At 34.5% G+C, this 16,718-nt stretch overlaps 1 protein-coding gene across 2 annotated transcripts; it reads left to right on the top strand.

Moving 5' to 3' along the window:
- The first annotated feature begins 1,764 nt into the window (after positions 1-1,764).
- Positions 1,765-10,013, top strand: LOC104086255 (agglutinin-like). 2 transcript variants are annotated; one of them, XM_070200228.1, is made up of 5 exons: positions 1,765-1,858; positions 2,456-2,677; positions 3,169-3,498; positions 4,015-4,248; positions 9,720-10,013. In XM_070200228.1, the coding sequence occupies exons 1-5, from the start codon at positions 1,856-1,858 to the stop codon at positions 9,762-9,764; spliced, it is 834 nt and encodes a 277-aa protein (XP_070056329.1). In that variant the 5' UTR covers positions 1,765-1,855; the 3' UTR covers positions 9,765-10,013. The 2 variants fall into 2 exon arrangements, with proteins under 2 accessions (XP_070056329.1, XP_009588771.1); XM_009590476.4 differs by lacking the exon at positions 9,720-10,013 and adding an exon at positions 5,213-5,665.
- Positions 10,014-16,718: the final 6,705 nt, after the last annotated feature.

Here is a 16,718-nt window from a genome sequence, read left to right as displayed (position 1 = left end):
ACAAATGAATACATATTGCAGATACATTTGAATACATATATACATCTGAATACATAAATTATATTAATTAAAAAACATATGAATACATTCTACAATACATTAAATACATATTGCTGAATATATACTGCTGGACAAAACAGTGAAACAAAGTGAAGCTTTGAAATTATATAGTTAACTTGAATACAGTTAAATACAGTGAATATGTTGAAAAAATAGAAAAAGCTAAAGACAATGAATACAATGAAATACATGGAATACAACGAGATACATTGAATACAATGAAAATAAAGTATCTTTTCCCTTAACCCCTGAATCTGTATTTAACTTGAATACAGTTAAATACAGTGAATATATTGAAAAAGTAGAAAAAACTAAAGACAATTAATATAATGAAATACATGGAATACAACGAGATACATTGAATACAATGAAAATAAAGTATCTTTTCCCTTGACCCCCGAATCATCATCCATAAGTTTTCTTCTCTTTTCCGCATCAGAAAGTGTTGATTCTTTCGAAGATTTCTCAAATTGGGCTTGTTTCAATATCGGGTAACCCTCTTGTGAGTTGTTGAATCAGTCATTGGAGATAAAATTTTGATTTTTCTAGTGAAAGCATAACAATGGTGATTATTTCTAAAAAATTAGTAAAGAGAATCAGAAGAAGCAATGTATCAGAGAAAATCTAACAACTTTAACACTTACCACAACTTTTTGGAGCAAAACAATTTGAAAATTTCGCGAAACAATGGAGATGAATCAGTGGAGAATCATGGTTGTATTCAGGGAGAAGAGACTGGCGTTGAGAGAGAGAAAGAGATTGTGGAGAGAGATCTTGGTTTCTGAAGTTGTATACTATACAGTGGTCTTGTGAGAGAAAGAACAGAAAGTAGGATAAAAAAATATTACCCAGCGTATTTAATGGCTAGAAAGTAGGAAGTGACCATAAATATATATTTTGCTATAAAACTTAAAAGGTAGCTATAGAAAATAATATTTTAAAAGGATATTTATTTATAATAAATAAGGTGTAAAGCTTTGCTATATGAGATAAAATTTCATAGTCGGGAACCCAGTCTAAAGTTTACTCGGGCTAAAAAGAGTTGAGTCAAGATGAATACTTTGACTTAAATACAGAACTTATTGACGGTAAAAGGAACTTTGACCAATAACCATATTTATGAATTAAAAGAAGCAAACAATATTAAATTATTAAGTGACTCTTTACCTTCACAAAGTAGGACCTAGTAAGATCTGCGTACATTCTATCCAAAACCCCAATATGTGAGATTATACTGAATTTGTTGTTGTTGTTGTTGTTGTTTCAACCCGAATGGATTTAATTAGATAAAAAATCTTTTTATGTAAAAGCTTTTAATTTAAAATTTGTTTTCTAGACTAATGCTATTGAAGAAAACATTTTAACAATCTTGAGGAGAAATCTTTTTCAAATTTTCATTTTGGAAGAGTATTTTTTTTTGTTTCTCACCCGATGTCCTGATACATATTTTGACTAACCCGAATTCTCTAGGGACAAAGCGTTTCCTACCAAAAATAACTCTACAACCGCAAGTTGATATATACATATACAGAAATAACTTTTAGCTTCACCAAAAATTCTCACATAAGTTGTGATTCCCTCCTTTGCTTAATCACCTCTACAATTCCTTTACTTCACCTCATACTTAAACAAGCATATATCCCTTTCTTAAAACTAGTGTGTTAGTATGTTACTCTTCTAACACCTTATATAAAATGAACACTTAAAACTTAAAAGGAAATGATCAGGAAGTGAAGCATACGAAATATTAGGAGAAAAGGAACATTTCAAAAATCGCAGCAAATCACCAAAATATATGGTACTTTTGCTTCTCTGCTTTTACATTATAACTGTCTACATTCTTTATTTTTTGCCATTTTGTTTTTCCAACGCAAAACAATATTACTAGTAATAAATAAGTCAATAACTACTACTCCACCGGATGAAATTGATAGTGAGATCTCTGTAACCTTTCTACATAAGGCCAAAATTGCTCCAACAAATTCCTATATAAGAATTAATAAAATTTGAGGTTTATCTCTCTCTGACTTTTACTTTCATGCATTCATATATTTTAACTGAAATGCTTCCTCACCTTGGCATCCCTCGCGGAACTACGTAGAGCGAAGATCTTTCGTCGAAAAATTATACTGTAAAAATAGGGTTAAAATAATTTTTTATTTGATTATATATGAGCTGTTGAATCCCTTTGACGTGAAGAAAAATTCAGATATTATAGTAAAAGGGGTTCGAAAATTGCTTTAGGTCATTGGTTGAAATCTCAACTATGATCATCCTATTTTTGAATTCTCTTGTATAAATTTTGGTTCTGCCACTCCTAGGCATCCCCCATATCTTTATTATTTATTATCTATTTATTTGATAATGAAGTCAATGATTTGATATGTATGTGTAGGGAAATCAAGTAAGTTATGATGAAGGGGAGTCAATATTGGTGGAGCCGTGGGGAGGCAAAGGTGGATCAGAGTGGAATTACAAGCTAAAAAGTCCCATTAAAGAAATAGTCATTGCCCATGGATCTATTATAGATTCTATCATGTTCAGAACCGTTACTAAAGAAAGTACCATAGTTGATTCACCAAAGTTTGGTGGCAATGGGGGAGGTCGAAGAGACAAGGTAGGTCACAAACTGTGGCCAAAATATTATTTTCACATGTTTGGCACATTCTTCTCAAGCTAATTTTGTGTCATGTCACATGACAAAATAATTCTTTTTAGTATTATTAGTGCAATTAAAAAGATTATAGTTGAAAACCTTATAGCAATAATTATTGTAGTTGTTGATAAAAGACTGGAGAGGTATTATATGTTGATTTGACTATAGGCATCCTTCGAGCTCGAGGATGAAGCTCAATTGAATTCTCTTTCATCGGATAATACATTGTGCAAAAAGGCTAAAAGCAAAATTTGTTTGTATATATAAATATAAATTAATTGAATTCTCTCGATGTATGGGAAGCTTCTAATATAGTGACAAAGGTGATTTAAACTTGTTTAGGTCATAAATTACAAACCTTACGAGAGATGTTCTAGCACTTTTTAAAATCTTTGTTAGAATTCTTGGTTTCACTACTAATTTAAACCATATGTGATTTGCGCCAATGTCAGGTTAATATTGAGGCAACACCGTTGGAATATTTGACAGGCATAAAAGGAACATTGGGACATCATGGCAGCCATTTGGTTGTGAAATCTCTAAGTTTTATAACTAATGCAAAGAATTATGGACCATTTGGTACTGAGGGTGGTGGAACCCCATTTTCACTTGTGATGAAAGAAGGTGGAGCTATTGTTGGATTTCACGGGCGTTCTGGGTTATACCTTGATGCTATTGGTGTTTATTTGCAGAAGCTTACTCCTCCCACTTCGGCAAAGGAACCTGAAGCTGAAAAAATTGAGCCGAATGAACCTATGGTTGAAGAAATTGAAATCCATGATGTACATATTACTTTTTCTCTTAATTTAAATATGGATAAATTTCATTTCACTTACTACATTAAAAGTGAAGGGGAACCTTGGCGTAACTGGTAAAGTTACCGCCTTGTGACCAGGAGGTTACGGGTTCGAGCCGTGGAAACAACCTCTTGCAGAAATGTAAGGTAAGGCTGCGTACAATAGACCCTTGTGATCCGGCTCTTTCCCGAATCCGGCGCATAACAAGAACTTAGTGCACCGGACTGCCCTTTTACTGCATTAAAGTAATCACAACTTACCCACTATGACAGAAACTATACATTTCATAACAATAAACCCACCTTAATAGGTAGGTTTTATCATTTTAATCGGTAAATTTTAATGTTACAAAAAAAAATAATAGTATAGTAGCTTTATTGTTACAATGAGTAAGTTTTAGTTAATTTATCGTTATACTGGATAAAGTACTTTAATTAATATGACACTTATAACGATATAATTTTCACCTTTTTTAAACATTATATATCACGTTGCAAACAGAAAATGGACGTGATGAAGACTATTGTGCCAAGAAGTCCTGGATCTTGGGGAGGATATAGTGGAAAAGGTTGGGACGATGGAGTATTTTCTACTATCAAACAAGTGCGCGTTCATATGAATTTGCATATCTCAGCTATATCAGGAATTCAAATTGAGTATGAAAAGAAAGATAAAACATCATTTTGGTCCCAACTTCATGGTGGTCTTGGAGCTGGGAATGATACAATAAGAAAGGTATGAATTAATATCCTCTTTTTATGTCTTTCTCTTTTTCGTTTTCTTGAGCCGAGGGTCTATCGGAAACAATCTCTCTACTCTATGGGGTAGGGGTAAGGTCTGCGTACACACTACCCTCCCGAAACCCCTTACTTTTGGGATTTTACTGGGTTGTTGTTGTTTTTATCTCAAGGCTAAATAAAGAAGGAAGGCTACAATAGTTCATAAAAGTAGTCTACAATTAATTATGGATGACAATTTGAGCCCAAACCTATTTAACCCGTCCAAGGTTGGACCGTTCTTTGACCCGCCTATTTGTTGAACTCATGTCATCTTGACTCATCCCATCTCAATCCATTTAAAGTTGGGCTGATTTTTAATCCATATTGATCCATGAGTAATTTTGCTAGAATATCTTTAAAATAATTCTTTTTTGTTTGATATGTTATATATAACCATAACAAAAGAAAAAAAGTCTTATTTGATAATTAAACAAATCATTTGATAAGAGTTGGACGGGTTGAGCTACAAATTTTAGCTCATTTTGACCCAACCCAACTCGGACCAAGTAACTTTTGAGTGAGCCATTGACTCGCCCATTTATTGACTTAGCTTGTTTCGACAATTCAAAAGTTGGAGAAGGTTTTTTTACTAATAAACTGATATTCAAAAATCATTCCATTCAGGATCTTAATCTATCGAAATAACTGAATTTTGGGATGTTCGATCAAGTAAAGAAAACTGAATGGAATTCATAACTGTCTCAATCTTATTTTTTCCGTTTTTCTTTTTATTGTCTGAATATTCAGGATCTAAGACCATTCCAATGCCCCCTTTCGCCATGCATAAATATTTTAACCCGCCTAAAATCAATCCAACCCGCCCATTTGATTCTCACAATTAATCATCTAAATAATGAAATTACTTGAACAAAAAGGAATGAATGTAGTTGATTCTAACTCGTTTGAGATTTGATATGCAGATACATATTGATGGTGAAAGTGAGATATTGGTTGGAATTGAAGGATTTTATAGTCCAGTGGATGATAATGGGGGCCTAGACACAATAAGACAGATTGCATTTTATACAAATAAAGGAAAATATGGACCCTATGGAACTGAAATTGGAACTTATTTTAGCTCTTCAGCTGCTAGAGGAAAGATCGTTGGTTTTCATGGGAAAAGTGGTGTTTTCCTAAATGCAATTGGTGTTCATATGGAATATTTCTAAGTATGTGAATAGCAAAGGTAATAATGAAAAGTGGACACTCACGGTCAAAGCGTAGATTTTAACACTTTAAATATTTCTTGTTGTCTATAAAAATTTATATATTGGAGAAACTTATTGTGGCTTCAAACTTCTTTGTGGCGTCCACCTGATATTGTTCGAAAAGAAATTGACGAATTGATAATGTATGTTTTGGTTCTCTTCCAATATTTTGTGAATGATTTGTTTGATGGGGTTCGCTTCAAAAGACAATATGGATTTTTGAGTTTTACTATTAATACTAGTAAATTTATCCGCACTTCGCGTTATCTTAAAAATATCAATAAATTTACAAAAAGATTAGCAACTGATAGCGAATTAGATGTTGTTTCGTCTTTACTATGAGAAATATTACACTTACAAAAAACTTACATTTGGGTTAATACATAAATTTTGTTTATTTATATCAGATGGTTATATGTGGTGTATAGTTAACTCTATATATATATATATATTACCAATATAACTCATTTCAGTTTTATCTAATCAAAAAGTTAAAAAGAGTATTAAAAATTAGAATTAAAGTTTAAATTAGAATTACGTAAATTCTTCTTAACACTACTAATTACACAAATAAAAACATTTAAATTATTGTTAGTTGTAAGAGAATAAATATTTCTATAAATGAAATACAAACTTTTCATTAACAACCAAAAATCTTTAGTAGGAGCACCTCTTCTTCCTTGCGACATAAATATAAAAAATTGTGCATTCTAATTTTAATGCATTGTTCTGCAATCTAATTATGCTTTTGTAACGACCCAACTTGTTGTTTTATGAATTAGTGTCTCATTCAACGACTTAAGGTCCCAAAAAACTTTGTGATGTGTATTATGACTTGCGTGTGTGGTCGAGTTTAATTTTCGGATGATTCAGGATCAAATTGGAAGAATAATTCTTATTTAAGAAGCTTAAAAGAAAAGAGTTGACCGGAGAGTTAACTTTTGAGCAAACGACTCCGTAATTGAGTTTTGATGATTCCAATAGCTATGTATGGAGATTTTGGACTTAGGAACTTGACCGGAAAATTATTTGGATGCACGTAGCTAAATTAAGCTTGAAATGGCTAAAATAGAAATTTAAGTTTGGAAGTTTGACCAGGGAGTTGACTTTTTGATACTGGGGCCGAAATTCGATTCTGAAAAATTGAAATACATACATTATGTCATTTATGACTTGTGTGCAAAATTTGAAGTCATTCCGGATTGATTTGATACGTTTCAGCGTAAAATATAGAAGTTGGAAGATTTGAACACTCATAATTCGATTCGAGGCGCGATTTGTAATTTTGAAATGATTTGAAATCTCCACTAAGTTCGTATTGTATTTTGGGACGTGCTGGTATATTTTACTGAGGTCCCAAGAGGCTTGGGTGTATTTTTGGATCATTGGTTGAGAGATTAGTAAAGTTAAGAAATTTGGGAGTTTGACCATGGTCAATATCGGGTCAAGACTAACTCTTTTTAGTGTTTTGAGTGCGTGAGCAGGTCCATATTTTATGATTGAAATTCATATATGGTTTGTATCCGGGAGGTTCCGGATGAGTTTCGGGGTGAGTTTTGAGCGAGTCTGGACATTTCGGCACTCTAATATTGTTCTGAAACTTTTGGAAAAGTGCGGACTATAGAGGAAAAGTGCGGACCGCACAATTTTATGTGCGACCCCACTTCAGAGGAAAAGTGTGGACCAGCCACACTTCAGGGGGTTCTGCAGGTTCGATGGTCCGACTTCGGATGCTTATATCTTTTAATATACAACGAATTTAGAGATGATTCAAAAATGAAAGTTGTAGCGCTTTGAATCTAATTTCCAAAATGGTATAGTATGAATCATTTGTACATAAAGTTATGGGCATTTTACTGAAGCCTGGTAATGTAGAGTGCTAAAGTGCGGCCGCACAAATTGGAGTGCGACCGCAGCTCCTGGGATGTGCGACCGCACAAAAGAATGTGCGGTCAGCACAATGGGGATCAGATTCTTGTACTATATAACCGAGGGTTTGGGTATTATTTCACATTTGGACTTTGGGAGCTCGGTTTGTGACAATTTTTCGTGGATTTTTCAAGAAATTTATTGGGTAAGTGTTCTATAACCAAGAGTGATTATATTTCATAAATCCATGTCTATATTCATCATTTATTTCGGATTTAGATGAAAGAAATTGAAATTTTTGTAAAACTTTCCAAAAACAAAAATAAGATTTGAAGGCCCATTTGACATCGGAATTTGATAATTTTTGTATGGTTGAACTCGTAACGGAATGGGTGATCGAATTTCGTAAAAATTATGTCAGGTTCCGAGAGGCGGGCCCCACGTTGACTTTGGTTAACGTTTTAATGCAAAATTTTAAGTTGACGTTTTATTATCCGGAATTATTTCTGATGAATTTTAATAAAGTTATACAATTAATTTGGTTAGATTTGAGTTATCCGGAGGTCAATTCAAGCAAGAAGGTGATTTTAGAATATCAGCCTATCTTCAAAAAGCTAAGTATCTTGCCTAACCTTGAGTGGGGGAATTTTCCCTGAGGCATTGAGTCTTATGTGAAAGTTGTATGATTGAAAGCTGTGTACGCGAGGTGACGAGTACGTACTCGGGCTTATATGTGCAAAATTTATTGGGTTAAAGTCTTAGGCATTTTTGTATCGTAAATTGGATAATTATTGACATTTATTAAATCCTTTATTTGTCATACCTCATTCCTTGTTTGTCGAATTTGTTTTTATATGATAATTGAGTGTGATTGTCGTTTCAATTTTTATGTGAATTCCGTGAGTTGTTGATTTGATATTTATTGAAAATAATTATATTATGAATTTTTCATCTACAAATAATTGATTAAATAAGTTTAAAAGAGGTATTAATATTTTTATCTAAAAATTGAGATTAAAGAAAGTGTTGTACTATGCTCAATTATTGTTTCCATCTATATTGTTGTTTTTGAGGTTTTATATACGTTGTGTGGAGACTTGGGCTACTTGTTGAGAAATTTATTGATTGTGCTACATCTTTGGAGTTTGGTTGTGGTTAGTGAGCAAATTGTGATATGAATTGTTGTATTGTGTTGTCGTCTAAACACTCTTCTTGATGTTATTTATGCTTCCTACCTTACTTGTTAATGATATTCATGTGCTTGGTAAGGAAGAGTGTAAAGCACGAAGGGTGATGTCGTACCATTTCATATACATTATCATGTGAGGGAGAGTATAAAGCACGAAGGGTGATGCCGTGCCATTTGAAAGTGTAAAGCACGGAGGGTGATGCCGTGCCATTGAGAGTGTAAAGCACGAAGGGTGATGCCGTGCCATTTCATTTATATTATCAGATGAGGATGAGAGTAAAAATACGAAGGGTGATGCCGTGCCATTATTTTTATATTATCATATGTTCATGGCACGAAGGGTGTTTCCGTGCAGGCGAGGATAAGAGACATACATTATATTGTGATATCTTTTCGCTGTGTGTTCATTCAGGCCTTTATCTTGAGATGTTATTGTGCACCTACGTTTTCTATGTGACTTGTAGTCGTTGTTGCTTTCTGTGTGCCTCCCACTTTATTTCTTTTATTGTTATTGGCACTTCTCCCACCTAGTAGGTATTGTTATATGTATGCACGGTGAGAAAGAGATAAATGCACGAAGGGTGTTGCCGTGTCAATTGATTTGATCTACATATATATATTGGGTGAGAATGAGACAAGTGCACGAAGGTATTGCTGTGTCATTTGATGTGATATATTGAATGTATTTCTCACACCATGAAAGTTAAATGAGGTGTCACACGGTGATATTTATTTGAAAGAATTATATTTGAAAGAGATTTATTTGAAAGAATTATATTTGAAAGATAATTACTTGAAGGGAGTATATTCGAAATATATTTATTGGAAAGTATTATATCATGAAGATTATTATTTGAAAAGCATATAGGCGAAAGATTTATATTTGAAGGACTTGATTAATTGGTTATACTTGTATTCATTATTTCTTGAGCAATATTAATGGTGTTCTTGTTGCCCTGTTGTGCATACCACTGGTTGATTAGTGTTGTCATCATTGTTATTTATTTTCTATTATTTTTGTATACTATACTGCACATGTTATTAGACTAGTGAGTGTCTTGACTGTACCTCACCACTACTCCACTGAGGTTAGTCTTGATACTTACTGGGTACCGACTGTGGTATACTCATACTACACTTCTGTATATTTTTTTTGTGCAGAGTCAGGTATTGAATATATCAGACTCGGACAGAGTTAAAGTGTGATCGCAAGTATTCAAGGTAGAGCTGCTTGCTCGTCGCAGCCCCTTGGAGTCTTTTCATTTTTATTGTATTGTTAATTTCTTATCCGAACAGTATTGTACATTCGGTCCTCGAGACATGTATTCAGTTAGAGTTCGTGACTCAGTATTACCAGTCTTGGGAGGTTATTTGTTGAATATTTCTGTTGTTAGTGTTGACACTTGTATTGAAAAAAATGCTTGTATTGTTATATAAGCGGCTTACTTAGTTTTAGAGACTAAGTGCCATCACGACGCCTGTGGTGGGATTTTAGGTCGTGACAGCTTTTAACCATTTTTTATCAACGATAAGCTACCAACCTCTTTGAAGAAGATATTTGGAAATTTGTGTAAGGGTTACTTGTGAATACCTAATTTTTGCACGCTCTTCCCAAAAATAAAATAGTAATAATAATAATAATAATAATAATAATAATAATAATAATAATAATAATAATAATAATAATAATAATAATAATAATAATAATAACTTTTGGATGATTTTAACTTTTTTTTGTTTTTCTTTGAATTTATTTGCGCATTTTTATGTGAATTCCTTAATTATAAAGTACCAAAAATATTTTTTACCTTTTATTTGTATATTTTAGTTTGCATCTTTAAATTATATATACCAAAAAAAATTTCTTTCTACTTGTACATTTTCTTTAGAACTAAATAAGACTATAATTTCATTAGAGGGAAAAGGGATTGGGCTGGTATATTTTAATTAAAATTGAGCCAAAATTGGCCCAAATTTTGAGCCCAATTCGGCCATAACCAGTCCAAAATGATTGGCCAAGACTTGGTCCAAAACGGCGTAGTTTTATCATAAAACTACGTCATTTCATTAAGTGAATCAAGACTAAATCTCATCCATTCATCTCTCTCTCATCCAATGGTTCACAATCAATCTCCCAACTAGGTATTTAAGACTTAGAAATGCTGAAATTTTGCCTCCATTTCCCCCATAACTCCTTTCTTCTTTCTCCCTCTTCTCTCTCTTCTCTCTGCCCCGCCGCTGCCTCCGGAAATCACCCACTAGCGGCGGACCACCTCCAAACACCCCCAAATTCACACCATGTAATCTCCGCAACCTCCTCTTACCATATCTCCAAACCAATTCCTTCAAAATCCCCTCAAACGCCTTGAATTTTAGATCTAGGAAAATTTATCCGCCACTGTTTTGCCCAAATTCTTGAAGCTCCGGCCACTACCACCCCACAATACCTACATCAACGGATAGAGCTTCTCAAGACCTACCTATTGATGTCAATTTCGCCCCGAAAATCTGGCGACCAAAAATCTGACCAAATTCCGGCAACCTCCCTGAATGCCCTCGCTTGGCATACCACCGTTGTTTCGGCCACTTGAACTGTGAAATAGTAAAAATACTTATTCTTTTTTTTTTCTCTTTGTTTTCATGGATGATTTTTTTATTTTTATTTTTTATTTTTTCAGATTTTATTTGTCTCTTATTAATTATTTTAGCATTAGTTTTTAAAGTTTGAAATGCTAAATTTTCTATTTTTTGCACTTGTTGAAGTAGTAGAATAGTTTTATATTGATAAAAGTAATCTTTCCAAATTATGCAAGATACATAGGCAACCCACATCAGGTTCGATCGAATGATTTAAAAAAAAAAGAGAAGAAAGAGAGGAAGAATGTGTGCATTCTAACATGCTTGTTATTTTGAAATAAAAGCTAGTTAAATGTGGTTGGTTTGTTGGTTTGCAATGGTGAATCACGATAACAATCCAGGATCACTCTATCATCTTCTCAACTGAAGGAACAAGAACCACTATTGTTGATCCAACTAAGGTCATGAAAAGGCAAGTAGACAAGTTGGTGATAAAAATGTTGGCAAATGTTGGCTGACTTCTATCAGTTTTGAGCAATAAGACATGTTCTGCTTGGATGATCTGTGATGATAGGGCGACATGAGAATTCGTCGAAGTCTTTTGGAAAATTAGTTATTGTGAAAGTTCACATGTTGTAAGTCCTAAAATCCGATAGCCAATATGGGGAGCGGTTTTATCAAAAGTCAAAATTTGAATGCTGAATCCATAGCATTAAAAATGGTTGAATGTCGTAGTAATGCTGATGTGCAAGTCTGTGGCTAAGACGTCGCTTACTAACTGGAAAGTCACTCATCTGTTATACATTAAGGAGACATGGTAGCTTATTTTGTCGTCCTTTCTTCTTCTTTTTATGTTATGAGATCCCGCCATCCTTTATTCAATAAAAAAAATAGTCAGTCAATTTGTGTCCATTTTATGCATAGTTTTTTTCATGCTAGTTCTAGTGACATGACATGCATGCAAAATTTTTGGCCAGATCCTAGAAAACTGATTTAGTCTTGAACTAGTTAACTAAGAACAAGACACTTTTAAGGATGAATACACAGTCAAAATACTTTGGAATTAAGCTCGGTTTAAATTCATGTGGAACTAGAATAGTCATACATATGGGGTTAATGATCTTTACCTTCAAATCAATGTGAAGATCGGGTTTGAGGAAGAATTAATTGAAGTTTGGTGGAAAATTTGACATCAATTGATGGAAAGTGTCTTTTGACCATGACACACTAAGAAGACAGACATGTTCATCAATGCTGTGATCACGAAAGGATACTATATTTGGCGTTCTTGAGGCTGGGAGACCCTTTTTCTGCTATCCAAATACTTTATACCCTTCGTTACCCCTTTTAAGATTGTGTTATTTTCTTTGACCACCCTATTTTGGAATCAAGTTTAGAGTCAAAAGTCAAAATAAAAATAAAAACAAAAGCTCATGCCCCAAGAGTACAAACTGGGGCAACTCTTAAAAAGTTTAAGTGAAAAAAAAAAAGAACAAGAAAAGAACAATCAAAGATCCATTCCCCAAGGAAATAAAAGCCGAGGAAAATTGTTTTGAGAAAAAAAAAAGAAAAAAAGAGAAAAAGAAAAATTAAGAAAGAAAGATAAAAAAAAATTAGTTAGGTCAGATGTTTGAACTACGTTTGACTTGATTTCTTAAAAAAAGGATACGTAGGCAGCCTTACATGGTTCGGTCCATCCAAATAAGAACTCAAAAAATAAAAAATAATAAAAAATTCAGTATCTAAAATTGGGGTATGAGTTTGTTTTAGTTTTTTTGAAATAGTCGATTCCAAGAGTTGTAAGTGTAAAACCTATCATATTGAGTCTATTTTATGCCTTCATGTCGTCCTTTCTTTCTAACCATATCCAAAAGCCTTCCAAACAAGACCTTCTGATCAGTTTTGAGAATGCCAAGGGAAATCCGCAATGAGCAATGGTTGTCATATGGAGGACATGGTCATGGTTCTCACTCAAGGAATCAAGAAAAAAAATGAGAGAGTCTTACTAGTGAAAACCCTCACAGGCACTGTAAGACGACGGTAAGTAGAGATAAATAAATGAGAGAGTCTTACTAGTGAAAACCCTCACAGGCACTGTAAGATGACGGTAAGTAGAGATAAATAAATGAGAGAGACTTGTTGGTGAAGATCTCTCGGGGCACCACTAGTCGAAAGTAAGTCATGAAACTGATGCAAAGAATTAACACAAACAAGCCCGACTTCAAGGCCCAAAGGAATAACAAAAGGAATGATTAGATCAGTTTGATAGATCAAGTCGTTGAGTCCAAAATGCATGTCATGATCATTAAGGTTAGTTACCTCATTAAAAAAACCACTTTTCTTCTTTATATATATATATATATATATATATATATATATATATATATATATTACCCTTCCTTCTTTCCTTCCTGGTGAAGGGATCTCTTGTAAATATTGTTTCTTCGCATCATTATATCCTTTTCTTTGAGTCAGTCCTTGTCAAAACAAGTAAGAAAGAATTTCAAAATCTGCTACCAGCTTTTCAGTTGCTCAAAGCAAATTATGGCCAGAACATTCAAGATAACATCATTGGAGAAGTAACATGCACACACAGTTGTTACAGTCGATAAGTCTTGAGGATTCGTGCAGTACAAAGGTTTCCCCGAAAGATATTTCTGTCTGCCTACTTGTCAAAAACAAGCAAATAAAAGACCGCAATATTGATTACGGGTTTCCTATAGTACTGAACAGAGAATATGAATTGTGTATATCATGCAAAAGATGCATACCCAGTTGCGATTCTCTTTGACAAAAAAATTGCTCAAAAAGCAAGATGCCATTCAAGATATCAGAAAATGTCACCTAAGTAAAGATCTCCAGTTAGGAAAAGGCCGATTGAGCCACAAACACAATTAGGGTTGGTACAGAGAGCAAAAATCTCTTGAAAGCAACAACAGAGTCTACCAGCAATGTAGCCAACTACCAATACAGTCGGTCTTCCTGAAGCGAATTGGCACAAAGCCAAGCTGCCAAAGGCATCAAGGGCACGAACCGACCACCACTTTTAAAACTCATAATTTTTCTTTGTTTGAAGTAGGAACAAAGCAGTGCTGAATGGTGATTATTAAAGGACGAATATCACCAAAGGTAAGTTTCCGCAAAATCTCTATTTTTTTTATTTACAACATGCATCTCTACTGTTCATACCTCCCATTTTGTAGCTTAACTCAGGTAGAATCATTTCGCCTAGGGTGATCCAGCTCATAGTTCTGGGTAGAAATACTCTTCGCTCAGGCTGTTTTAAGTAGCTTAACTTAGGTAGAACGGTTTCTCTTAGGGGGATCCGCTCATAGTTCTGGGTAGAAGTACTCTTCGCTCAAGGTGTTTTATGTAGCTTAACTCAGGTAGAACATTTTCGCCTAGGGGGATCCAGCTCATAGTTCCGGGTAGAAGTACTTTTCGCTCAGGATATTTTATGCAGCTTAACCCAGGTAGAACCTTTTTGCCTAGGGGGATCCAACTCATAGTTCCTGGTAGAAGTACTTTTCGCTCAGGATATTTTACGAAGCTAACCCAGCCCCATGTAGTACCTTTTCTCCTAGGGGGATCCAGCTCATAGTTCCGAATAGAAGTACTCTTCCCTCAAGATGTTTTACATAGTTTAACCCAGGTAGAATCTTTTCGCCTAGGGGGACCCAGCTCATAGTTCCGGGTAGAAGTACTCTTCGCTCAGGATGTTTTACGTAGCTTAACCCAGGTAGAACCTTTTCGCTAAGGGGGATCCAGCTCATAGTTTCGGGTAGAAGTACTCTTCGCTCAGGATATTTTAAGTAGCTTAACCCATGTAGAACCTTTTTGCCTAGGAGGATCCATCTCATATTTTCGGGTAGATGTACATTTCGCTCACGCTTATTTTATGTTAGCTTAACTCAGGTAGAACCATTTTCGCCTAGGGGGATCCAGCTCATAGTTCCGGGTAGAAGTATTCTTCGCTCAGATTGTTATACATAACTCAACTCAGGTAGAACCATTTCATCTAGGGGATCCATCTCATATTTACGGGTAGAAGTACTCTTCGCCCAGGCTTGCTTTTCATAGCTTAACCCAGGTAGAATCTATTCGCCTAGGGGGATCCAGCTTATAGTTCTGAGTAGAAGTACTCTTCAATCAGGCTGTTTTACGTAGCTTAACACAGGTAGAACCTTTTTTTCCTAGGGGGATCCAGCTCATATTTTCGGGTAGAAGTACTCTTCACCCAGGCCTGTTTTACATAGCTTAACCCGGGTAAAACCTTTTCTCCTAGGGGGATCCAGCTCATATTTTCGGGTAGAAGTACTCTTCGCTCAGACTTGTTTACGTAGCTTAACCAAGTAGAACCTTTCGCCTACGGGGATCCACCTCATAGTTCAGAGTAGCAGTACCCCTGGTTACACTCATTTCAGTAATATAAAGGTGCCAACCCCTGGTTACATTTCCTTTCAGCAATACAGGGTACCAACCCCTGGTTACACTTTGTTTTCAGTAATACATGGTATCAACCCCTGGTTATATTTTTCTTTCAGTAATACAGGGTGCCAACCCCTGGTTATATTTCCCTTTCAATAATACAGGGTACCAACCCCTGGTTACATTTCTCTTCAGTAATACATGGTACCAACCCCTGGTCATATTCCTCTTCAGTAATACAGGGTACCAACCCCTGGTTACATTTCCTTCCAGTAATACAGGGTACCAACCCCTGCTTATGCCTCCTTTCAGTAATACAGGGTACCAACCCCTGGTTACATTTCTTTTCAGTAATATAGGGTGACAACCCCTGTTACACTCCTTTCAATAATACAGGGTGCCAACCCAGATTACACTCATTTCAGTAATATATGGTATCAACCCCTGGTTACATTCTTTTCGTTAATACATGGTACCAACCCCTGGTTACACTCCTTTAAGTAATACAGGTTACCAACCCTTGGATACACTCCTTTCAGTAATACAAGGTGCCAACCCTTGGTTACATTTCCTTATAGCCAAAGATATGTAGGCAACCTCGGAAGTAAGGTTTGGTCACATTTTTTCAAAAATGCTTTCATTAGAGTCATAGGCAAGTAAGAGTTAATCATGGCATTTACTATCTTTGCACGAAAACTTTTCATATTCTCGAGCAAAGAAGGGCAACTGTGAATACCTAATTTTTGCATGCTCTTCCCAAACACAAATAGTAGTAGTAGTAGTAATAATAATAATAATAATAATAATAATAATAATAATAATAATAATAATAATAATAATAATAATAATAATAATAACTTTTGGATGATTTTAGTTATTTTTTTATTTTTCTTTGAATTTATTTGCGCATTTTTATGTGAATTCCTTAATTAAAAAGTACCAAAAATATTTTTTACCTTTTATTTGTATATTTTAGTTTGCATCTTTAAATTATATATACCAAAAAGATTTTCTTTCTACTTGTACATTTTCTTTAGGACTAAATAAGACTATAATTTCATTAGAGGAAAAAGGGATTGAGCTGGTGTATTTTAATTAAAATTGAGCCAAAATTGGCCCAAATTTTGAGCCCAATTCGGCCATACCCAGTCCAAA

This window comes from Nicotiana tomentosiformis, chromosome 4 (genome assembly GCF_000390325.3).
Source record: "Nicotiana tomentosiformis chromosome 4, ASM39032v3, whole genome shotgun sequence".
Classification (NCBI taxonomy): domain Eukaryota; kingdom Viridiplantae; phylum Streptophyta; class Magnoliopsida; order Solanales; family Solanaceae; genus Nicotiana; species Nicotiana tomentosiformis.
Note: the sequence above shows the minus strand (reverse complement) of the source record. Positions and strands in the feature narration are given on the sequence as shown.

Excerpts from the sequence above, each read along its gene's own strand:
- LOC104086255 (XM_009590476.4), top strand. Across the intron at positions 2,678-3,168 it reads GGGGAGGTCGAAGAGACAAG|GTTAATATTGAGGCAACACC; the intron begins GTAGGTCACAAA and ends CGCCAATGTCAG. Across the intron at positions 4,249-5,212 it reads GGAATGATACAATAAGAAAG|ATACATATTGATGGTGAAAG; the intron begins GTATGAATTAAT and ends TTTGATATGCAG.